The following is a 26,969-nucleotide window of genomic DNA, read 5'->3' as shown; positions in this document are numbered from 1 at the left end:
CACTTATACTTGCATTACTTCCATTTTCTATGTTCAACAATTCCTTAAAGTGTTCTCTCCGTCTGCTCACTTTTTCTCTCTTCACCACTAGTAATCTTTCACTCCCCTACCAACTTCACTGCCACCCTGTCTTACTCTCTTCATCTCTTTCCAGAACATTTTCTTACAGTCCCTCCACTTTACACTCAAATTCCTTCCAAATTCCTCATCCACTCTCTTCTTACTCTCTCTAACTAATCTTGTCACCTGTATCTTCTTTTCTACATATAACTCTCTCTTCTGTCTCTCAACTTCTTCCACACCCCTATTTCTCATCCATTCATTGTATGCTTTCTTTTGTGCCACAGCCGGTTTCACCTCTTCACTTCACCATGCTGTTCCTTGCACCCCCTTCCGTCTTCTCGTCACCCCACACCACATCACATGCTGCACATATTTCTTCTGTGAATATCTTGCACACACTTTCCACGTCCCCATCTGCTCCAATTCATATTTACCCGATCTTTCCTCCACTTCTCTCTTATATTCTGCCTTTTTCTCATCCTCTTGTAACCTTTCCACTCTCCTTGCAACTACTTCCTCCCGTCCTTCCCTTCTTCTATTTCTCCATCTTACTTGGATGTTGATTCTGGCCACCACCAAGTAGTGGTCAGAAAGTCCACTTCCCCAGCCTCTATAAGCTCTTGATCCATTACACATCTTCACATCCTTTCATCCACACACGCATAATGAATCATTGCCTTCGTTTCTATCAGTTCACCACCCACCCTTCTCATCACTCGCCATGTATACCTGTGGATCATTTTGTCCCTGAAGAGGGTATTAGCTATCACCAACCCCCTCCCAGCACAAATGTCCACTAACGCACTGCCATTCTCATCTGTCGCAGCAGGCACACCCCACTCACCAACTACTCCATCCACCTTCACATTCCCTACTTTACCATTCATATCACCAGTCAAAAACACTCTCTCATTCCTTCCAAACTTTTCCATGCACACTTCCACATTTGTCCAGAACTCTTCTCACACTCTGCTTGCACAATATTGCATTGGCGCATACACGCATACAGTCGCCTACATTTGTATTCCAACTTTCAACTTTACCCACACAATCCTTGACCCAACTGATCCATACTCTCTTATGTTCTTCTTCCATCTTTTACTCAGAGCAATACAACTACAGCAATTTAATGGGAACAAGAGCTATATCTTTAATACTGTCTGCACTGCAACATGTAGAATAAGCAATTTTTTTTATTTTATTAACACCAAGTTAGAGATAATGGGTTAGTCATAATAATTTATCCCTTCTATGATCTTGCATTTATATGCAGAATGGAATGTTGGTGGTGATGATGTTGCATAACCCCAGTCTGTCTGGCTGAGTAGACTTATTGACCACATGTAAGCAACTGCTTCTTTGGAGCCAGCCTATACGCACAGTACAGTACATACACCATGTAAGGATCTGGCTTCCCCTTGTGGTAGACAGTGCCACATCAGGATCCTTCCAATTGTGAGGTGCAGGGAAATATGGAAAGGTTTTACTCCCGGGTGGACACTGCAGCTGCTCTACCCAGGGTACACAGTGCCACCATATGTAGTTAACAGTGAATAATACTACTCTGTATTTAGTACTGTATATCTCTTTTAAAGCTGTCAGAAGTAGGAAAGCAGTGGAGGTGATAAAACAAGTGATTGAAAAGCAAATGATTTGGTGTTCATATATGAAATTTATATTCATCATATGAAATGCATACCAGGATTAATCATCCCATGCATTGATGCAAGAACACATAGCTTAAAGAATATATTGGACTTGATATGATATGATTATTTACACTCATGTAGATACCTGGGTTACAGCTTGGCTTGATTGTAAAGCTGTACTAGTAGTAGGTTTTAGTTGTTTTGGTTGGAGGCACCAGTATAGTACTGTGTTGGTATAATATTCCCAGTTGCATTCCTGAACATCCTGTTACAGATAAGCGGCGAAAGAAGGTGTCTGAGGTGAAGGAAACCCAAAGTAAAATAAAGAAAGAGGAAGGGAAGGAGGCTGGGGGCAAGAGAACTAAATTAAAGGAAAAGCAGGAAGCCACTAGGATGAAAAGGGACGGCAAGAAGAAGCAGAGGACTGAGAAGAAAGATACTGATGGAGGTATGTGTTTCCAGTTACTAATCCAGTTCCAATTTAGCCCTTTATTCAGAGGCATGCTTTCGCAGTGCATAATAACGCTGGTTCTGTAAGGAAGAAAATTTGATGACAAGGTGTATTAGAGAGATGAAGGAGTTGTAAGCTTATAGAGTACACACACACGTTTCGAATTTGTTTAGTTTACGGTGCATTCATTATCGACGAAGGTCAGGGTAGCTTGAGGATAATAGCTGAAAGACTGCAAGCATTGGGAGTCTTGTTGCTGGTGTGAAAAAAAATTTGACTCTGAAAGTGCCAAAATGACTAAAGTGATTAAGTTGGTGATGGGAATGAATATTGATAAGAAGCATGTTTGATTATGTGCATGTAGACGAAGATATATGGGTTTGATGGAAGCCTGTTCAGTTTAGTGCTTGTAGAACAGGATGTTTGGATATTTTACTGACATTAAGAGTTGAGAAAGGATTATAAGGAGAACTTACAGAATGTATATATATACCGCACATGTGAGCTTACACATGCCAGACATGGCAGGCAGCTCTAGATTGGAGAAAAAGGATGAGGGAGCTACTCAGAGTGAGTGAATACAAGTGGGGAAGGTTGGGAAATGAGTCACTGGCAGGTTTTGAGGTAGATTAAGAACCTGAGTATTTTATGTGAAATAACTTTCCAAGGTAGACTTTTCTAACCATGAGATATATAATCCTGTTAAACTTATGTTTTAACCAAGTCCATTGTCTGACAATTATTAGTGAGGGACTCTTCCTATTGACAAGCTTGCTAGTCCAGTTTTATATAATATACATGAAATCACACACAAAATTTCACCAAGTTATTCATCATCATCCTTATCATCAATGTCATCGTTTTCTATTCTAGTGGTTAAGATCCAGAATTAAGAAGACAGAAGTAGGATATAGGAGAAGCAGTTAGTAGAGTGCTAAATGAAGGGGACCATGCAGCTTTTCACTTAGATACAATTTGGTGAATCTGTCGCCACAGTGTATGGTTTCATGACACTTGTGAGGTAGAGCCTCTCTGCTCTTTGTGTGTGTGTGTTCATGTGTACATGCATACATGTGTGCTTGCATGTTTTTTTTTACCATGTCAGATTTAACTTAGTCCTAAACTCACCCTTTCTTTCCTTTTACAGGTGAGAACAGAGAAAAGGGAGGTAACGGTGATGGGGACAATGGGTTTGACACTCGGAGTGAGGCATCATCAGATCAGCTGCTAAGTGAAGATGATGATGAACCTTCCATGAGCGATGCCTCACAACCATCATCTATTTCACGGGAATCCTCAGGTTAGTGTGAACAGCAATCTGCACTTCTTTTTCGCAATGTGATTTTATTTTTTAATTCCAGGTGGTGCCAGACTATTTTATGACCATAAGTACTGTATAGGGAAGATGTACTGAGTTGAAGGGGTATTAGCTATGTTCAAGAACTGATGTGTGTTAACCCTTAAACCACGGGCTTGTTTTGCTTTGACTTGCGGCTCCCGTGGGTGTATTCGCGCTCCGACAGACTCTCAAAAAATATTTGCCAAAAATCAGTTATTAGTCCTAGAATATTAAAATCACATATGCTTATGGCACATACCTTCAGCTTTCTCCTTGGGTATTTGTTGAGCCTTTGTCGAGTACCGTAGGACTTGTGGAGACCTCTGAAGTTGGGTAACGAAGTCTCCACTTTACACTTCCTGACAACTCGTAATATGATTACCACAGCCTGATATTATCACAAGAAACACTATTCTATGATTCTCAAATAGTTTGGAATCCATACTCCAAAAAAAAAAAAAACACTGTGAAAGTAATGTATATTACGAGGGCGTATGACCATCCCACTTCTGATCGTTCGCAGCTGGTGTTGTCATTTATTATTCATAAAAACACTCACAGTTTATATTTCTATTACTATATAACACTTATATATATCTACAGTCTTTATCCATAAGTTTCCTTCAGTAATAGTAGTTTATTGTCACTGTAGGGATTCAATTTCTTTCAGTAAAATACGTAGCATTCACTTTCTCGTCCTGTATACTAGCATTGAGAGTGAATGTCACTTTCACCTTCACTCTCATAACTCACAGTATTCATACATGCTGTAGTGAAACTTTCACTTTCATTACTCCTGGTATACAGTATACTCGTATTCTTATATTACTACTCATTTACATTTCTATTTACGTTCTCTATTTTATTTACATTATTTACATTTTTATTTTATTTACACTGTGTTATGTACTGTCACTTGAAGTAACTTATAAAACTATTTTCCACTGTTCACTTATATTTACATTCATTGCTTTCACTTGCTGTTTACACATTATTTACAATTCCACTTGCACTGTTTTACTCAACAGAAAGATCGTAGTCACTCTTTTTCAATTGTCAGGCCTTTACCTCTTTCCACACGAGGTTTAGTAGGGGGTAAAGGTCACAGGGCCCTTTGCATGGGGCTAAAAAGCGGCGGAAGTTAGCAGGAGCGAATCCGACGTACTTTCACCTTGAAAGACGACAGTGAACTGATAGTGCTGGCCTCCTGCCGCCTGGCTAGGGTGTGTGCAATACTGCCAACTTCAGCTTTATGAGACCTGCTAATATATAGCAATGAAATGATTGGCAGGAAACCAAGACAATACATAATAAAGTAAGTAGTTCCAGGTGAATGTAAATATCACTTAGGCTTCTCCCTTCCATTCTTATGTATATTTTTATTACGTAAATAGATTATACGGCATATTTCAAGGGGAAATAAACAGCGAAAATTAGCAAACGAGTGCACGTGAGGTGATAATTAGCCAATTCTAGGTGTATGGCACTCTCACTTACCTTATTTCTTTCTTGGATATATTATTTGGTATAAGAATAGGGCATACGGCTTATTTCAATGGATGAAATCAGTGAAAAATTCCAGGGAAGATTTACTTAGCATAGCACGGCCGGGCAGGCGAGAGGATAGGGTAATGGAGGGGAGGTAGGGAGGGGAGTCAAGAATGGGGAGAAATGGCTATATTGTCAACAATGGATGGGAGTACAGATGAGATTAGGAGTGCTGACTAGTGTTGGACATTGGCAGTACTGATAGATGATACAAGCCACCACTTGAAAGCCCGGGCGAATTCAAAATAACACAGAATCACAAAAGTGACGCCCTGCAGTATGATCCCTTGCTCCCAAGCGTCACAAAAGTGACGCCCCGCGGTTAAGGGGTTAAGGTGCTAGTTGTGGTTGTGATAGTGAAACTTCAGGTTTGCTCAAGGGGAGGAAAAAAAAAAAAAAGCTGTAAGGAGTACAGTATTAACACTTAGATTGCAACAGACCTTCTGGAACGTCTGTGTACGTGGCTGCAATGAACCTTCCGGAAGACTGGGAATTTTCATATTTTTTGCGGTCTGTTATTTTCACCTAACTCTTACTTTGCTTGCTGAGTGTATCATGTGGATCCCTTCCTGGCTTCAGAAGCTATTGCACCAGTCAGTCTGTCACTGGCCTTCATAGTGAGACAACAGTGCCCTGTTTCTAAAACACCTCTTCCACCACTGCCCAGTCGGGTGAGAAGCAAGCCCATGTGCCTGAATGGTGTCACATATTGCCTATTTACTGCTGACAGCATTGCCAAAGAGGAGAAGGTGAAAGTGAGTAGAAAACATATAATTGGAGCACATGACGCCGTCTCACCATACCCGTGCCTTGCCATGCCTTGCTTTTCCCTGCCCTACTCTCTTTCCTAACCCTACCATGCCCTACCCTGCCTTCCATAACCTACCCCACATCTCCCTGCTCTACCTTGCCTTTCCCTACCCTACCCTGCCTTTCTCTAATCTACTCTACCTTTCCATACCCTACCCTGCCATTTCCTGCCACTCTTTGACTTTTCCTATCCAAATGTGCATCTCCTTACCCTACTCTGAATCTCCCTGTCCTGCCCTGCCCTGTCCTGCCCTGCCCTGCCTTACCCTACCCTACCCTGCCTTACCCTACCCTACCCTACCCTACCCTCCCCTCCCCTCCCTTTCCCTTTCCCTACCATGCCTTGCCCTTCCATGCCTACATCTCCTTACCCAGCCCTGCATATCCCTGTTCTACACTGCCTTTCCCTACTGTACCCTGCAAAATCCTCATTTACCCTGCGATTCTCTGCCTTATCTTGCTTTTTCCTACCTTGCTTTATATTTGCTTACCCTACCATGCCCTTCCCTGTCATGACCTGAGTTTCTCCACCTGACTCTGCCTTTCCTCACACAAAGGACATGTGTATGCTTTGGGAGGGTATGTACATATGTGTAAAGATCCTGTTGGAAACAATGGTGAGTGACAGTAGTGTCTTAAATAAAAGTGAAGATGATGCTTGTTATGTAGTTGTTGATTACAGTGACAATAAGAATAAAGCTAAGTACTGACAAGAGACAGAAAATATCATTTTGTTTAAAAGGCTCTAACATGCTTGCATGCGTCGGCCTTGGTCACCTAATGACGGCTCTTCATGCTTCTTGATCTCTGGCAGCCTCCCTATTCAGTCCCTTATCCCTTTGGTCACACTCAGTGACCTCGTCCCAGGTCTTTTTCGGTCTGCCTCTCGCATCCCTACCCCTAACTTTAACACTTCTCATGCTCTGTACCCAGTTGTCATTCCCCATCCTCTCCACATGTCCACACCATCTCAAGTCTGCCTCTCCTTATCACAACACCAATACACTCTTGTCCCATCCTACCTCTTATCTCTTCCATCATCACCCAAGCCCCCCTCAGGCAGTGCATTCAAGGACACACTGCACATCCACCAATAATTGTCATTTCTGTATGTTTGAGCCTGCTAATATTCTCTTCCTTTACTGCCCAGGTTTCACTGTCACACAGCGTTACACTCCTAACACGTGCCACATACAAAGATCCCATAGCAGCTAGGGAGAGCCCTCTCACTGTCATGAGAGGCAACAGCTCCCTGAACTTCTTCCAACCACTCCTCACCCTAGCCACACAGCTAGCTCCAGCCCCACCTTTAGCACATAATATGTCTCCCAGATAACAAAACTCCTCCACTCACTCAAGAGACTCACCAGCAAGATCGGTCCATTCATGCCTGACACTCTCCACATGCTCTCCTCAACATACTGCACACATGAAATCAGCATTATGTATCATCATCATCATCATCATCATCATCTTGACCTCCTTTCTCACCCTAGGGCAGAGTGAGGAGTAGCAACGTCCAGAGAAACCAAATTTGCCCAGTCCAATGGGCCACGCATCCATTCACTCACCATTCAAACCCCCTAAATCACGGCTCTGTCTGATAGCCAGAAACATTCACCAAATTCTGTAGCTTCACACAAACGTATCCGATAGAGTCAGTCCGAACGCTGTCACGTTAAAAGGGGTGCCAAATCCCTGATCGTGCGCTTCTCCTCACAATAGTCATCCAGCCAGCTTGATCTCTTGTCAGTCCCCTAGCCTCACCAACTTACTAACCTATCTTCCTCACACACTCATCCACCATATCCCTCCACCTTCTCCTTGGCCCACCTCCACTCCTCCCTCCTTCAAATTTGTTCAGATTTACCTTTTCACCACTCTGTTGTTATCCATTCTCTCCACATGACCATACCATCTCAGTACACTCTTTTTGATACTGGTGTCCACAGACCTCCTCACTCCATATCTTTCACGAAGCACAGTATTTTGTATCCCATCCACTCTCTGTACTCCACATACATTCCTCAGCAGTCCCATCTCCACTGCTGTCACTCATGACTTCTCATTTTCTTGCCACACCATAGTCTCAAATCCGTATATTGAAGTTGGCACTAACACTCCTTCATGTAAGCCTTGTGTAGCTGCAACATGCAAGCCTCTGTTTCTTATCAAGGCCTTCGTTGCACCACCAGCTACTTTCCTTGTTTCACACTACTGTCCACTTCTTTTACACATTTTCCTCTCTTGCCAATTACTGTACCCAGGTATTTGATCTCTGTCGCCAATTCCAGTCTCTCTCTATTCGTTGCAACATCTCACTGGGAGTCACCCTCTCTCTCAGTAACCATTACTGTACTCTTTTCTACATTACTCTCAAGGCACAACACTCCCAGACATCAGCAAAACTCTGCACTAGTCTACCAAGTTCGTGTCCAGTGTTTGCAAGTAGTACTTCATCATCAGCATACAACAAATTTGAGATATTCCCTCCATCACCATTCATTACCAGCACCATTCCTCTTTCAATAGATGAGTTTCTGGTCAAAATTTTTTTGAAGTAAGATACTTGTATGGGTAAAAAATACGCAGAAAATAATTATGTCAACCATTATATAAAAAAAAAAAATGTGCAGAAACTATCTATCTATCTATAGCCCGACGCCCTAATCCCGCAAAGGGTGGCCGCAGACAAAACGCCTCCAAGTCACTCTGTCACCCACCATTTGACTACCCTCCCCCCAACTCACCCCCCCCTCCCTTTTATACCTCTCAACTCCATCCCTCCACCTCATCCTCGGTCTACCCCTCCCTCTCCCTTCCTCCACCTCACCTACATACACCCTCCTAGTCAGTCTTTCATTCTCCATTCTCTCCACATGTCCAAACCACCTCAGTGTATTTCTCCTAATCTTCTCAACCACATCCACATCTACCCCACAATGTTCCTTCACTTCTTCATTTGTCAACCTGTCCCTCCACGTCACTCCACATGCTCCTCTCAGGTAACTCATTTCCACTGCTCTCACTCTTGACTTGTTCCCCTCTTGCAAGGTCCATGCCTCGCTTCCATACGTCAGGGTAGGGATCACAATACCATCATGCAGTGACTTCTTAACTTCCATACTCACCTCCCTATTTCTCATCACTGCTTTCAGTGTACCAACAACCTTCCTTCCCTGCTGTACCCTTTCACGTACTTCATCCCCCAAAGTTCCATCCTTACTCATCACACTACCCAAGTACTTGAATGCACTCACATTCTCCATATCCTCACCATCAAACCTCACTGCACACTCTGTGACTTCATTCCTCTCAAACACCATAACTTTATTTTTGTTTACATTAACTTTCAGCTTCCTGCTCCTACACACTGTCCCAAATTCATTCACCAAACCTTGGAACTCCCATTCATCTTCACTCAACAATACTGTATCATCAGCAAACAGCAACACAGGAAGCTTCCAAATCTCACCCTCATTTATTAGGGCCAGCCCCACATCCACTGCCCTACCTTGCACCTCCTTTACAACCCCATCCATATATATATTAAACAGCCATGGAGACATCACACACCCCTGTTTCAGTCCCACATTGAGATCAAAGAACTCACTCAGCTCACCAGCTACTCGCACCGTAGCCCTAGCTCCTTTGTACATACTCTTCACAGCACTCAACAATTTCCCCTCCACTCCTTATATTCTTAATACCTTCCACATACCTTGCCTATCTATTCTGTCATAAACTTTCTCCAAGTCCATGAAGGCAGCATACACTTTCCTTCCCTTCTCTAGATACTTCTCCACTAAACATCTTAGAACAAATATCTGATCTACACACCCTTTTCCCTTCCTAAATCCCCATTGTTCTTCTCCAACTAGCTCCTTTGTCATATGCCTAACCCTATCATTGAGTATTCTACCATATATTTTACCAGTCACACTAAGAAGGCAAATACCCCTATGGTTACCACATACTTCTCTCTCCCCTTTCCCTTTGTACAGAGGAACAATTATACCTGATTTCCAGTCCTCTGGAACCCTTCCCTCTTCCCAAGCCAATCTACACAACGTCCATATCCACTCCACAACAATCTCACCCCCATACCTAAGCATTTCACCACACACTCCATCAATTCCTGGGGCCTTTCCCAGCTTAATCTTCTTCATCGCTTCCACTACTTCCGCCCTACTGATCTCTCCCTCCCTCCTCTCATGTCTTCTTCTCCCAGCCATTCCCCAACCACTTATACTCACACTGCTGTCACTCTCTCTACATTCAACAAATCCTCAAAGTGCTCCTTCCATCTCCTCAATTTCTCTCTCTTCTCCACCAACAATCTATTATTCCTATCTTTCACTCCCCTATTACTTCCCCTTTCACACTGCCTTACTTTCTTTACCTCCTTCCAAAACAATTTCTTACTCTCAGTCCATTTCACACTCAGATTCCTCCCAAACTCATCATCCACTTTCTTCTTATTCTCCTTCACCAGTCTCTTAACCTCCCTTCTCCTGCTCACAAATACCTCTCTCTTCTCTCTCTCATCTTCTTCCCTACCTCTACTCGCCAACCATTCACCATATGCCTTCTTCTTTTGTTCCACAGCTCGTTTCACCTCATCATTCCACCATGCTGTCCCTTGCACACCCTTGCATCTCCTCCTCACTCCACAAACCGCCTCACACGCTGCACCTATCTCTTCCGTGAATATCTTACATACGTCTTCCACCCCTTCCATCTGCTCTAGCTCATACCTTCCCAATCTTTCTTCCACTATGCTCTTATACTCTGTCATTTTCTCACTATCTTGCAATTTCTCCACTCTTCTCACAGGAGCTGCTTCCTCCTGTCTTCCCCTTCGCCTCCTCAACCTCTTCCTCTGCATCTTTACCTTGGCCATCACCAGGTGATGTCCGAGACTCCATTCCCCCACCCTCTCCACACTCTTGCATCCAACACTTGTCTTCTCATTCGCTCATCCACACACACGTAGTCTATCATTGCCTTTCGTTCAACAAGTTCACCATCCATCCTCCTCATTACTCTCCATGTATACCAGTGGATCATCTTATGACGAAAGTAGGTGTTGGCTATTGCCAACCCCTTACAAGCACAGATGTCCACCAAAGCACCACCATTCCCATTTACTTCAGCTGGCACACCCCACTGACCAACCACTCCATCCACTCGTACATTCCCAACTTTGCCATTAATGTTTCCAATCAACAGCACTCTCTCGTTCCTCTCAAACTTGTCCATACATGCTTCTACTCTCGCCCAAAACTCGTCTTTCACTCTTGCCACTCGATCCTCTGTTGGAGCACACACATACAATCGCCCATGCTTGCATACCTACTTTCATCCTCACCCATACAATCCTTGCACCCACTGTTCCATACTCTCTTATATTCTCCTTCCACTTCTTGCTTATCATCAGACATACTCCCTCTCTTGCCCTCTCATTCTCACTGACTCCCGCACATATACCTACACCATATTCCCATTCTCTCACCCTTTCACCTTTCCATTTAGTTTCACTCAATCCACATATATCCACTTTTGCATCCTCAAGCACCTGAACAATCTCTCTCTCTTTCACTTCATCATTCACTCCTCTCACATTCCATGTTCCCACCCTAAGAATGTCCTTTGTCCGTTTCTTAGTCGTCAACGTATGGTCTGTCCGGGTCCGAGGCGCTTTATTCGCTTTTTTAGTTGGTTCTTTTTAAGGGGTGGGGCACTAACCCACCACCAATCCTTTTAGTCGCCTCGTACGACAAGCAGGGATACTGCGGGAGTATTCTTGAAACCCCCCTACCCCCAGGGGTAGAAACATGAAAGAATAATAGATAAAGTAGCTGAAAAATCACATGACTCTGAAATGGCCTCTGATTATTTGTGACGTCACTACTCACACTGAGGCAGCATAGTCAACTTCGTTTACGTTTAGCCTGCATACACTGTGCTTATTTCTGACCTCCAAGAATGCCCAATGACAACAGGAATAATTGCTAGTGGTTTGGCCATGTGGAGGGGATGGAGGGTGAAAGACTGACGAAGAGAGTGTATGTGAGTGAGTGGAGGGGGGAAGAGGGAGGGGGAGGCCGAGGATGAGATGGAGGGATGGGTTGGAGAGGTACAATATATGAGAGAGGGGGGTGTGAGTTGGGAGTGGGGCAGTGAAATGGCGGGGGACAGGGCGACGTGGAGGCGATTTGTTTGTGGCCACCCCGAACGGGATTGAGGCATCTGGCAGTAGATAGATAGATAGATAGTTTCGTTCCAGTGTGTAAGTGCACAGACAAAAGCACACCAGGGAAATTATTCCTCTGTGTACCAGCCAATAACAATAAACGAAAACAGTGATGGCTGGCTGCTCGTCGGAAGTTCCCAGTCCTGGAATGCAGTCGTTACTGTTGTGAAACTTCATATACACCCAATTATCTGAAATTTGGTAAAAAAAACTGTGCATAATTTAGCTATTAATAGAATATTAGGATTCAGTGGGAAAATGTGCTAAGGTTAGCGGGTATTTCTACTTTAGATCACCAACACACGTTGACAGACTTCTATTTTGTACAAATACTGATTTAAAGTGCAAATAAATGTATTTGTATGTAAAATTAATATTTATACAAAGCAGAAGTCTGCCAATGCAAGCTGTTGAACTTAAGGAGAAACACTTCCGCTAATTTTAGCGAGTTTTTGCTGTGAATCCGGACTTTTTAAAATAAACTTAAATGCAAAAATTTGACCGGATTTCAAATGATTAGGTGAGTATTAACCTATATGGTGATAAAATCTATAACACTTACCAATTAAAAGTACTGATTCGGTAAATGACCGCTGATTCAGTATTTTGTCGCACTTTCCTAAATGTACTTTACAATCAAGTTCTGAGTCACTCATTGAAACTGTTGTTTCAGAAGACTAATAATGAAGAGGCCATATATTAAATATTCATTAGCATAACACCATTATAAACTCATATGACTGATACTGTACTCAATATATTAAACACTTTCCACCTCATGAGGTATGAGCACCGCATGGGAATGGTGTAGCTGTAAGCTACCTCTAGACGATTTCACCACAATTTACTTACCTAACGGGTACCACCCATTTACACCATGAAAAGTATTCCTTCACAACATACTTGAAGGGGGTAGTTTGGATCTATGGTGGCCATGTCGGTAAATACCATGACAACTATTGACGGTGTTACTGGAAAAGCCTTGTGTGTTGGGCTTGAGCGTCGTCTGCAGTGTGAATACTGACGTCATCGCCAATATGGCTGCTGCTTCTCTCCAGCCGCAAAGAATTAAAGCTATCGCGTCTTATTCAGTGCAAGTTATCATCATCATCATCATCATCATCTGGACCTCCTTTCCCACCCAAGGGCAGGGTGAGTAGTAGCAATGTCCAGACAGCACAAACTTGCCCAGTCCAAATAGGCCACACTTCCATTCACTCATCATTCAAGCCCCTGGAATCCTGGCTCTACCGGATATGCCAAAAAACATTCTCCACATTCTGCAGCTTCACACAAACGTATCCAGTTGGGTCAATCCGGACGCTGCCATGCTCACAAGGGGTGCCAGAATCCCTGATCATGCATTTCTCCTCACAACATTCATCCAGCCAGCTCGATCTCTTGTCAGTTCCCTAGCCTCACTGACTTCCAAACCTCTCTTCCTCAAACACTCATCCACCATATCTCTCCACCTTCTCCTAGGCCTACCTCGTCTCCTCCCTCCTTCAAATTCGCTCAGGTAAACCTTTTTCACCATTCTATTGTTATCCATTCTTTCCAAATGACCATACCATCTCAGGACACTCTCTTCGATTCTGGTGTCCACTGACTTCCTCACTCCACACCAATCACGAATCACATTATTTCGTATCCTATACACCTTCTTTACTCCACATACATTCCTCAACAGTCCCATCTCCACTGCAGTTACTCTTGACTTTTCATTTTCATGCCACACCATAGTCTCACACCCATAAGTTAGAGTTGGCACTAACACTTCCTCATGTAAGCCTCGTGCAGCTGCAACACTCAAGCCTCTGTTTCTTATCAAGGCCTTCATTGCACCAGCTACATTTCTTCCTTGTGTAACTCTACTTTCAACTTCTTTTGCACAATTTCCTCTCTTTTCTATCACTGTACCCAAGTATTTGAACTCTCTCACCAATTCCAGTCTCTTTCCATTCACTGTGACATCACACTGGGAGTCACCTTCTCTCTCAGTAACCATCACTTTACTCCTCTTCACATTTACTCTCAAGGCACGACGCTCGCAGACATCAACAAAACTCTGCACCAACCTACCAAGTTCCTGTTCGGTACTTGCAAGCAGTACTGCATCATCGGCATACAACAAATTTAAGATATTCCACCCATCACCATTCATTACCAACGCCATCCCTCTCTCCATTACTCGTGTTTTCACTACTGTCATCACCCCATCCATATACTGTATATATTGAACAACCATGGGGACAATACACAACCTTGTCATATGCCTACACCGATCGTGAACCATTCACTTAGATGCCCATTAACCCTTACACATGCTTCGCTACCATCATAAAAACTCTTGACAGCACCTAGCAGCTTACAATCTACACCATACATGTGCAAATCTTTCCACAATTCCTCTGTGTCTACATTGTCATATGCTTTTTCCAGATCCATGAATGTCATAAACACCTTATGGTCCTTCTCTCAACCCTTCTCTGCTATCTGTCTCACTGCAGATTTTTGATGCACACATCCTCTGCCACTCCTAAAGCCACCCAGTTCATCACTCACTAGGACTTCTGATATCTCTCTTACTTTTATAATAATTCTTCCATATACCTTCCTTGCCACACTCAATAAACTTATGCCATGATAATTCTTGCACTCACTTCGCTCACCTGCATTTTTGTACAGGGGTACAATCACAGCCTTCTTCCACTCTGCAGGCACAGTTTCACTCATCCATGCCTTCTTACATATCTCCAACAAGCACTTCGTTCCACTCTCTCCACTGCACTTAAGCATCGCTGCATACACCTCATCAACCCTAGCTGCTTTCCCATTTTTCAGCTGTTTCACAGCGCTCTTCACCTGTGTGAGTGTCACATCTCCTGGCACTGCATTCCTTCTTTGCACACCCCCAAAACCAATCATGTTTACAGCTGCTCTGCTCTCTCTATTCCCATTCATCAGACTTTCAAAATATTCTTTCCTCTAGTCCTTACTTCATCTCCATGGGTTAGAAACCTACCACCTGCATCATTCACACTATCACATTTCTTTCCGCTGTCACTTCTACATTTCCGCACCTCTTCCCAGAATAACTTTCTGTTTTCAGAGTAGTTCACATTCATTTTTCTTCCCAGATCATTTACCTCCTCCTTCTTCCTCTTCACTAGTCTCTTTACATGCTTCTTGCTGTCAGTATACTCAGTTCTTATTTCAACTGAACCCCTATCCTGTAACCACTTTAGCCGCTTCTTCCTCTTTTCTTTCACTGCTCTCTTAACCTCCTCATCCCACCATGCCATACCCTTCTTTTTTGTTGATACTCTTGCCAAACTACACACCTCTTTAGCATTCCTAACTAAGCAATCCCTATAAGCATTCCACAGGCTGTCCAGATCCAATTCATTCCTGTTCACTGAATCTTAACTCATCCTCTGCTTTGGTCCTGTAATCATCATCCACTTCTTTGATCCTCAGCTTCTCAACTTTCAGTCTTTCGCCCTGACTGCTCATGTCTCTCTTGATCCACCTCACTCCTCTCAGCTTGCTCTTGCATACCACAATCATATGATCTGACAGACCTCCAAATCGTCCTCTCACAGCTCTCGTATCAGCAAGCATTCCCATCATCGACCTCTCTGTGAGCACGTAATCAATCAGGCTTCTTTCAGCACAATCCCCGTTCCCTCTATACCACGTATATTTATGTGCATCTTTGTGTTTAAAATACGAGTTACAAATGCACAACCTCCTTTCCTGACACATATCCTGTAGTCGATTCCCATTATCATTTTCTCCTGTTACTCCATAACAACCCATTATGTCATCCTCTGGACCAGTGCCTACTATTCCATTCATGTCTCCCATCACAGTCACTTTATAGCTCCCGTGCATTTCTCACACTACTTCACCCAGCTCATCCCAAAACCTGTCTTTCTCTCTCTCACTCCTGTCCTCACACGGTGTATACGCTACAGTCACTGCCACTTTCACCTTATCAAACTTGAACTTGACATACATACACCTCGAGTGCAAATGATAAATTAAATTAAAAGATACATATACCGTAAGCTTCTAAGTACATGGTAGAGTGCACTTGCCATGTTTACCCAGAACCAACAACACGTCTATTACTCGTGTTTTTACTTCTCTCATCACCCCATGCATGTACATATATTGAACAACCATGGGGATCACACAACCTTGTCGCACGCCCACACCAGTCATGAACTATTCACTTAGATGCCCATTTACCTATACACATGCTTCTCTACCATCATAAAAACTCTTGATGGCACCAAGCAGCTTACCAGCTATACTGTACATGCGGAAAACCTTCCACAATCCTTCTCTCTCTACTTTGTCATATGCTTTTTCCAGATCCATGAATGCCATAAACACCTTATAGTCCTTCTTACAAACCTTCTCCACACTCTGTGGTACTGTAAATTTTTGAACCACATATCCTTTGCCACTCCTAAAGCTACCCTGCTCATCACTCACTAGGACTTCTGATCTCTCTCTTACTTTCTCTGTAACAATTCTTCCATATACCTTCCCTAGCACAGTCAGTTAACTAATGCCACAATAATTCTAACAATCACTTCACTCACCTTTTGCCACAATAATTCTTGCAATCACTTCACTCACCTTTATTTTTGTATGGGGTACAATCACAGCCTTTTTCTACTCTGCTGGGACAGTTTCACTCATCCATGCCTTACATATCTCCAACAAGCACTCCATTCCACTCCGTCCACTATACTTCATTATCTGTGCGTACACCTCATCAACCCCCGCTGCTTTCCCATTTTTCAGCCGCTTCACAGCGCACCTCACCTGTGCGAGGTCACATTTCCTTGCACTTCAGTCCTTCTCTGCACACCCCCAAAACCAGTCATGTTTACAGTGGCTCTGCTTTCTCTATTGCCATGCATCAGGCTTTCAAAATAATCTTTCCATCTGGCCCTTACTTCAGCCCCATGGGTTAATAATCTATTACCTACATCCTTCACACCTTAACATTTCCTTCCACTGTTGCCTGTACTTATCCGCTCCTCTTTCCAGAATAACTACCCATTTTGGGGGTAGCTTGCATTTTTTTTTTTTTTTTTTTTTTTTTTTAATGTGAGGAAGAAGGAATCAAAGGCTGATCCTGCAAAACAGTTCCTTCCAAGAAGAAAAACAAAAACAATACAAAAGTGAGCCAAAATCAAGATCTGTTCATTTCAAGATGCCAGGACACACTGCTTTTGAATGACTGATGGTCATAGGAAATAGGAAATATAGACAGAGGGAGCCAGTTCCTGAGTTGACCTGTTGCATGAAAAAAGGACTGGGAATAACGGTTAAGTCTTGCATTAGAGAGTTGGACAGAAAAGAGATGAGAGGTTTTTGCTAGACGGTTGCTACCCACTCGTAGAGGTGGGCGGATGCAAGCAGACAGTTCAGTGGAGCAGTGAGCATTGAAGTAGCGATAGAGTAGAGATAAAGAGGCAACAGTGCAATGAAGAGACAGAGGTTGATGGGAGCCAGTAAGAGAGTTGATGAGATGAAAAGCCTTTGACTCCACCCTATTGAGAAGAGCTGTATGTTGGGAACCTCCCCACACATGAGAGTTGTACTCTAAACAGGGGCAAATAAAACCCATGTATAAAGTCAGCAGCTGTGCAGGGGTAAAGAAGGCACGGAGTCGGCTTAGCACACCTAATCTCTTGGAAGCAGATTTTTCAAGAGATGCAATATGATCTTTCCAAGATAAGTCCCGAGCGAATGAAACCCCAAGCAAGTTCAAGGAGGACGCTGGATTGAGCTGGATGTTTTTAAACATAAGTGGGTACTCCTGCGGAAGTCCATGATGGGTTGATAAGTGCAAAAACTGAGTCTTTGATGCATTAAAAACAACAAGATTATTTTTACCCCAGTTAGAGATACAAGCCAAGCCAGAAATTAGGTGTGCCATAGCCTCATCCCTTGTTTGTTGAAGTAACTGCTGAGGTGGATGTTGGAGAAACCGAATGGAAAGGTGTAGGGTGGAATCATCAGCGTACTAGTGGATACAGCGTAGATCATTGATGAAAAAAAGAGAGAGAGTTGGTGATAGAACAGAGCCCTGAGGAACACTGCTGTTGATAGATCTAGGAGAAGAATGATGGCCATCTACAACAGCAGCTATAGAACGACCAGAAGGGAAGCTATAGATGAAGGCACAAATAGAAGGATAGAAACCGTAAGAGGGCAGTTTGGAAATTTAAGATTTATGCCAGACTTGATCGAGAGCCTTTGAGATGTCAAGTGTAATGTCAAAGCTTTCACCAAAGTCCCGAAAGGAGGATGACCAGGAGTCTGAAAGGTAGGCGAGAAGATTGCCAGTGGAGCATCCCTGACGGAACCCATACTGACGATCAGAAAGAAGGTTGTGATAGGCAAGATGCTTAAAAATTTTTCTGTTAAGATTAGACTTGAAAACTTTTGAGACACTGGATGTTAAAGCAGTTGGACAATAGTTAGAAGGTTGGGAATGGTCGCTCTTCTTTGGGACTGGCTGAATGAGAGCAAACTTCCAACAAGAAGGAAAGGTACTAGTTGAAAGACAAAGGCAAAAGAGTTTACATAGGCAGGGTGTAAGCACAGAAGCACAGATCTTAAGGACAACAGGAGGGACTCCATCAGACCCATATGCCTTGTTAGTAAGGAGGCCGGTGATGGCAGAGAAACATCAGCAGAAGAAATTTTAATGTCATCTATGAAGAACTCAGAGGGGGGAAATGATGGAGGAACAGCACCGGAATCATCTAAGGTGGAATTGGAGGAGAAAGTCTGAACGAAGAGATCTGCTTTATCGTTAGAAGAAATAGCTGCAGGGCCATCAGAGTAGAAAAGAGGAAGGAAGGATGATGAGGTAAAATTTTTAGAAAGGTTTTTGGCAAGGTGCCAGAAGGAGCAGGAGGAATTCGAGTTGGAGAGTTGAGAGCATTTAGTATGGATGAAATTATTTTTACCAGAGCGAAGAGCAGACTTAGCACGATTCCGGGCAGACGTGTATAAAAGATGTGATTCAGGGGTGGGTTGGCTCCGGTACCTTTTATAAGCCCTCTCCTTGTTGCAGACAGCATTAGAACAAGAGTGATTAAACCAATTCTTTCTTGCATTAGTCAGAGGATATGAAAAAGGAAGAATGTATGCTTCCATGCCTGAGAGAATAACCTCCGTAATGCGCAAGGCACACTCAGATGGCTCCCGGCCATGGAAGCAATAATCATTCCAGGGAAAATCAAAGAAGTACTGCCTGAGGGCCTCCCAATCTGCAGCTCCAAAGTGCCAGAGACGACATTTCTTTGGAGGATTCACAGGCCGTACCGGAGTGATAGGACAGGTTCAGGTAATAAGGTTATGATCGGGGGAGCCCAACAGAGTGAGAAGAATAACAGTGTAAGCAGAAGGATTAGTTTTAAGGAAGAGATCAAGTATGTTGGAGCTCTCTCCAAGGTGGTCAGGGATACGGGTAGGGTGCTGTACAAGCTGCTCTAGGTCATTAAGGATAGAAAAGATGTAGGCTTGTTCACCAGGTGGATCAGTGAAAGGAGAGGAAAGCCAAAGGTGGTGGTGAACATTGACATGTCCTAGAATGGAGATTTCAGAGACAGGAGAAATGGATAAAATGTGTTCCATTGTTGAAGTAAGATAGTTGACGAATTTTAATTCTAGTCAGTAGAATTAGGGGATAAGTAAACAATGCAGATGTATTTAGTCAGAGACTGACAGGAGAGCCGAAGCCAGAGAGTAGAGAATTCAGAAGAATCAAGTTCAGGAACTCGAGAGCAAGATAGGTTGTTGTGTTCATATACACAACAGCCACCTTTGGCTTTGAAATGAGTATAGAGAAAGTAGGAGGATACAGAAAAGGGCTTGCTTTCAGTTGCTTCAGACAGCTGAGTCTCTGTTAAGAAGAGAAGGTGAGGTTTAGAGGAGGAGAGGTGGTGTTCGACAGAGAGAAAGTTAGAGGAAAGGGCGCAAATGTTGCTGAAATGAAGATCATTATTTATGTCCTTCTTTTTCCTCTTCACTACCCTCTTTACATGCTCTTGGTCTCATTATATTCAGTTCTTATTTCAATTCAACCAGTGTCCTGTAACCACTCTAGCCACTTCTTCCTCTTTTCCACCACTGCTTTCTTAACCTCTTCATCCCACCATGCCTTACCTTTCTTCTTTGTTGTTACTCTTGCCACACCACACACTGCTTTAGCATTCCTAACTAGGCAGTCCATATATTCATTCTGCAGGTTGTCCAGATCCATTTCATTCCACTTTGCTGATTCTAACTCGTCCCTTACTTTGGTCCTGTATTGATCTGCCATTTCTTTGATCCTCAACTTCTTGACTTTCAGTCTTTCTCCTTGACTGCTTCTCTCTCTCTTCTGGTCCACCTCACTCCTCTCAGCTTGATCTTGCATACCACAAGCATATGATCTGACAGACCTCCAAATCATTTTCTCACGGCCCTCATATTAGCAGCCATTCCCAGCATCGACCTCTTTATGAGTACGTAATCGATCAGGCTCCTTTCAACACGATCTCCGTTCCCTCTATACCATGTATATTTATGTGCATCTTTGTGTTTGAAATACAAGTTACAAATACACGACCTTCTTTCCTGACACATATCCTTCAGCCGCCTCCCATTATCATTTCCTTCTGGTACTCCATTAGGCTGCAACCTATTATGTTATCCTCAGGACCAGCGCCTACTCTTCTATTCACACTGCCCTTTATGATCACTTAATAGCTCCTGGGCATTTCCCCCACTGCTTCATCAAGCTCATCCCAAAACCTGTCTTTCTCTCCTGTCATCACCCGGTTCATACGCTACAATCACAGCCACTTTCACCTTCTCAGACTTGAACCTGACCTGCATACATCTCGAGCTGACCCATTTGTGATATCTCATTCTACTCTGCCACACCTCATTCATCAACAAAGGAACTCCTTCCTTTCATCTTCCTCGCCCATTCATTCCTGATGTTACACATTTCACACTCTCCCACTCCTCCACTTCACATCCTTTCATCTTTGTTTTACACAATGCCAGGAATATGTAAAAAAATATAAATTAATAGTGAATAAAGAGACAGTGGTAAGTGACACTGCAGTGTGCTACACAACTGTGAAAGTGTTGCTTGCTATTAAGTTATTATGGATTGTTGCAGCTATTAGAGCAGTGCTAAGTACTGGCAAGAGACAGAAAACAAAGTACATAATATGTAAGAAAATATGAAGCAATGTAATAGTGATTGAGACAGTGGTGACAGTGCAGTGCATTTACACAAAAGTGAAAGTGACACTAAGCACTAAGTTACTGTGGATTGCTAGAGTTATAAGAGCAAAAATAAGTACTGACAGACAGAATATTAATTTGTGTGTGTATAGTTAGTAATAATTGGCAGAAAAGTAGATACTAATTGATTATTTTAGTGGAAAATCAAGTGTTTTATATCATCCCTTACATGGCAACTCTGTGTCATTGTTACGTCCATGACATACACATGACTCTTTAGTAATTAGTATTGACAATGAGTGATATATGTAGTGAAAAAGTCAGTGCTTCTAAAGAAAACAATTTTTCCAGTGAGCAAGTGTCTCTGTCATTGAAAAGAAATGAGTAACTTGATATTTGATGTTATCTAGCATGGATGTCACCTCCCAAACTTTTTTCTCTCATGTGGCTTGGCAGCCACTTACAACACTGCCTTGCGCCCTCCTGGGTGCCTTACTCCCTCCAACCACAAATAACACCTCTTCAGCTCACTTTGTCGCTGTATCCCAGGACCATCTACGAAACTCCAGTTTGTTTCAAAGGTTAGTGGAAAGATTTATCCACCCACCCATTATCCAATCCTTCGTTGCCCCTTGAGGAGTGTATGAGCCTGGGGCTAGGCAAATTGGTCCTGACATTGAAGATGAGAGTGACCAGCCTCTTATCATCCCTGAGTGACATTATGTGAGCAGTAAACTCCAACTACCCCTTGAATATAAACCTTCACTGGCTCAGTCCAATTGGAGTGCTGTAATTACCTACTAAACCACCAGGGGCCAAAATTTGGATATATGGTTACCACCTAGCGTAGTAAATGGTTTCCTAGTGTCCAGGAAACCATTTGTCGTGTCGCTTAGTGTAGAGTCACCCACAGGCAGAAGGAAGAGGAAAGAATGAAGGAAAGAAAGACAAAAGAGGGAGTGTAAAGTCGCCCGTGGGCAGAAGGACGAGGAAAGAATGAAGAAAAAATAGACAGAAGAGGGTGGAAGGAATGGAGGATGGAGCAGAGGAAAGGGCAGACACCTGAGAGCAGCATTACATCGAGTGAATGGATGGTGAGCGCCCCAGCCTACCACAAAGAAAGATTAAACTTTGGCTAAAATTTAAACATGTTTGGTTGGGTATTGGTGGGTCAAAATAGCCAGTGAAAAATACCTTGTTTTTTTTTCTGTATATGCTGAACCACAGACTTAGGTTACAGCAGTGCCTCTTCAGCCTGAGGGTTAACCCATAAATTGGCAGACTGGAAATCTGAAGTGCACCCATGCACAAAAACCATCAGATTTAAGTTTCTTTTATTTATTTTCTTGTCTTGCCAGTTGATAGAGGATGTGATAACGAATAATTATTAATTTTCAGATCTATGTGCGTGTGTACTGTAGTCTAGCTGGTATAGTGTTTTGAAGTTCAGTAATTTTGGACTGTAGGAAAAATATGCATCTATATTATTATTATTATAATTTCTTTTCCAAAGACCAGTTTTATGAGTACACTCAGTCCTCGTAAATTGGGTCTGGACCACTGCTGTGATTTATGAATTCCGTGATTTATGAATAGTAACTCTTATGTGAAAAATTAATTTTGATCTGGATTTTGGCCAACCCGCCCCCACAGCACCCTACCTACACCTATCTAGGCACCATCAAACACAAACATACAAATTTAGGAATATTCAGTGCATGTATTAAATAGAATTAAGCCATGTTATGGGATCTCACCTTAATCCTATGACAAAATTGCTTAAGTGAATGGAGTGGGGTGGTGTTGGGAAGAACTTAGAACCTCTCAGCACTTGTTCTTCCCAAACTCTTTTGCCATCTTTGAAAACTTCTCTCCCCTCTCAACACGACGAATGAGCTCCAGACGTCGACTGTACAACAACTGCGGCAGCTTCTTGATGCCATACGGCTTAGAGCGCTTCATTGGGGGGTCGGGAGGGGCCATGGCAGGTAGGAGGCAGGAGGAAGTTGCACAAAAAAGGCAGTTAGCTCTCGTACTCCACAGTGACGATCTGTAGTGTGTGGACTGGCGGGATAAGAACAACAACATCATGGCAGCATTAGTATGCACATATGCCACCAGGGACGTGTGGTGATTGGTTGTTGGGTCGCGATTTTCAATTTGAATGCCGTGGTTTACAATTCTCTTCGGAAAAGGCCCACTTGGGTGCCTAGATCTGCGATTTTCGTGACTTAACAGTGATTTAAGGTTGCCGGCAGCTCTGACGTCCACCTAGCCGTGATTTACGAATCCCTGATTTATGAACACGCGATTTATGAGGATTGAGTGTACAGTATAATATTGAAGAGAGCATGGTGCAGTATGGGTGTGTAAATATTTAGGTCAACATCTGTCGTAGTTTAGCCATAGAGAGCTTGGATATTGCAGTATTTTGAAGGTGGGACTTAGGTAAAATGCTGCTACCAGGATTATTCATAATCCACCTATCCATCATCCAGTCCCATGTTGCCCCATGAGGAGTGTAAGAGCCCAGAGCTAGGCAAGTTGGTCCTGACATTTAAGATGAGAGTGGCCAGTCTCACTCATCCCTGAATGGCATTACTTGAGCAGTAAACCCCAACTGTCCCTTGGATATAAACCTTCACTGGCTCAATCCCATTGGAGTTCCATAATTCCTCACCAAATCTCTGGGCGCCAGTACATAATATACATTATTAGTAGTAGTAGTACCAGATGAAAGAGTGCATGCATAAATGTTATGGAACAAAATCAACCCAGCATCTACCTTGGAGTAGCTGTGGTGAATTTTAAAGTCTGGTGGGCCGTACCTTGACCTTCCATTGTACCAAACAGTGACCAATGAGGCACGTGTGAGCTTGGCAGTGAGCAGCTGAAAAGGCTGCATATGCCTCCATATGACATTTCAAGTCATTCGTGAACAATCCGCCCCAAAACAATGCAGAAAATTAAATTTTCTACCTGACACTGGAGTTGGATGTTACAGTGCACCTTGGAATGACTGGTTACATGTCATAGTTCACAGGTTAAAGAGTTTATTCATCAGATACTCATTGGTGTTGGTCAGAAGTAACACAGGTTATAAACTGTGCCAGAACAATGCATAGAAAAGTAAATTTTCTACTTGAAACTGGAGCTGGATGTTGCAGTGCACCTTGGAACAGCTGTGATTGCATGTCGTAGTTCACAGGTTAAAGAGTTTGATCATCAGAGACTTATTGGCACTGATCAGAAATAACACAGGGTATGTGGGCAACTGGATCTTATGTTGTATTAATATCAAGGTACAGTAGATTAGAAGACACTGAAGTGGGTAAAATTGCAAGATTGAGTGTTTATGATAAAAACAGCAATGTTGACAGGCATTTAATATTACATTAAAAATAAAATAACACCAAGACTCAATGTTTTGAGGTCACTTGCCCATGCAACATTCGGACACAACAAAGAAACCACCACCACGGTATACAAACAATACATACATTTAGTGATGAATTATGCAAGTCCTGCCTGGGCTTCTAACCTCACCAAAACACACTACAACACTCTACAGACCATACAGAACAAGGCCCTAAAAATAATCACAGGCTGCACAGCTACTACACCCACAGACCACCTACATCAAGAAACCAGTCCTCAAAGTCAAGGATCACCTAGACATGAGAGGCACCCAGTTTCTTGCTGCAGCCTCCACAAACCCACAACATCCACTACAGTACATGGCAGGACATCCACCCACACCAAGGAACATCAAAACAACACCCAGCACACGATACCATACACAAATACTTTCATCTCTCCCCCCTCGCCCACCTCAGACCAGCTTCCAGAAGCATATCTGCACTCAAATCACTCACCGCTCCATTCAGTCACTTAAAGACAACACACAGCTGCATGCACGGCCTCCTGACATCCACCCTTCTGAATCTTATCTTCCTCGTGAGGACAGGGTCCACCTGGCCAGGCTGAGATGTGGGCACCATCCAGCCCTCTTAAGCTACCAGAAGAGGCTGGATGACTCCATTGCTTATGCCTGTCCAGGATGCAACACAGCACCCCACACTATTAAGCACATTATGGAAGACTGCATTGCACACAATCACCTATGCCAACAACACAACATACACTCTTTGAGAGCTCTGTGGGAAAGCCCAGTCTCGGCCATTGCCTTCCTAAGGGACTCGGGGCTGTTCGGCCAGACTGCCTAGGGAACAACTGCTACTACTCCGACATCTTCCATTGTGGGACTGGAGGGACTTATGGATTGCTTGCTTCATTTGGCATCAGAGCTGCCTTGGCATGTTTGAGGTACTGGTACCACATGAAGGAGTCCCTTTCCAGCACCAAGTAGAGTAACTTGCTAAACAAAAGAGGTCTTCCTCCCCAGGTGAATAAAATCATTATGTCAACAAGAACCAAGTGTTAAAGATGTTAGTGTACAGAAGAGGTTAATGGAGATTGTTTTCAATCCTTCTTCTGTAAAAATTTTCCCCCAAGCTGAGCAAAGTCAGTTGGCAGTAGCAAGATGAAAACAGTGTTGTCATTGTACTTGAGAGGTTAAGAACTGATTTTAGTTCATAAAAAGCCAAGTACAGCAATGGATGATGTACCTATTGTATATACAGTGCACTTATATTCCAAAATTTTTACAGTTGGGAAAGAAGAGGAGCCAGAAGAGAAGGAAGAGACAAGAAAGAGAAAACGCAGTTTGAGTGAGACCTCCATCAAGAGTACAGAAGAAGGTAAGGTGTCATTGTCATTGCAGTACATCAGTGCTGTTTGTAAACAGCAGGAAACTGGCTGCTTCAACCAGGCAATCTCTGAGATCATTTGTTAAGGTTATGTTGAAAGCTTATTTGTTTAGTGGGATTATTGAGATAGTGTGTGTTGTGGTGTGAGAGGGGTGCATTACAATGAAGAAAGTTTGATGACCACATCTTAATCTGGCTAGGTGAGCTTCTGACTGTCTGGGGAGGGCAGTTTCTGTGGGGTGATTGTGTGGTTAGTATTTATAAATGGTGCTGTTTGGCTGGAGGTTTTGGATGGTTGTGGTTGATATGTGATGTGTATTTGTCTTACAGAGGGAATTGCTATAGATACAATGGTGAAATTTGTACATGACTGAGTTTAAAGGTGGAAGGAGGTGTATTAGGCCAAAAAGAAGGTGGATAGATACAGTACGGCAAATGAACAGTGGCACATTCAGGGGTGTTCCCTGGTTCCTTTAAATCCCTCTCAGGTTGGCAGCCAAGATCATTGGTGACCAGTGGTCTTCCATCTCTGCCAAAAATCCATGATGTTATTTATTACTTTTGTGCAGATTACATACAGCTTTATGTTGTTATAACAAGTAAAGATATTGAGGAGGTAATGAAAGCTTTGATGTCTGAAAGTAGAATCTGGTTGTCCAGGTAAAAATTAAGCTGAATGATGATTGATGAAGCTAAGATTACATGCATACATACATACATACATCTAATCCTGTGTTGCCTCATGAGGAGTGTAGGAGCCCAGGGCTAGGCAAGTCGGTCCTGACGTCTGGGATAAGAGTGACAT

General features: G+C 43.1%; 1 protein-coding gene across 2 annotated transcripts in view; it reads left to right on the top strand.

The window, feature by feature from the left end:
- Ythdc1 (YTH domain containing 1) overlaps positions 1–26,969 on the top strand; it is a 314,054-nt gene that overhangs the window by 36,584 nt on the left and 250,501 nt on the right. For both annotated transcript variants that reach the window (XM_080284977.1, XM_080284976.1), the window contains exons 3-5: positions 1,987–2,160; positions 3,311–3,463; positions 26,066–26,155. In XM_080284977.1, coding sequence (XP_080141103.1) covers positions 1,987–2,160; positions 3,311–3,463; positions 26,066–26,155 — 417 coding nt within the window. The remainder of the gene's footprint in view (positions 1–1,986; positions 2,161–3,310; positions 3,464–26,065; positions 26,156–26,969) is intronic.

Source organism: Coenobita brevimanus, chromosome 103 (genome assembly GCF_032717465.1).
Source record: "Coenobita brevimanus isolate Jiangsu-jjx chromosome 103, ASM3271746v2, whole genome shotgun sequence".
NCBI lineage: Eukaryota > Metazoa > Arthropoda > Malacostraca > Decapoda > Coenobitidae > Coenobita > Coenobita brevimanus.
This window is presented reverse-complemented; position numbering and strand designations above follow the sequence as displayed.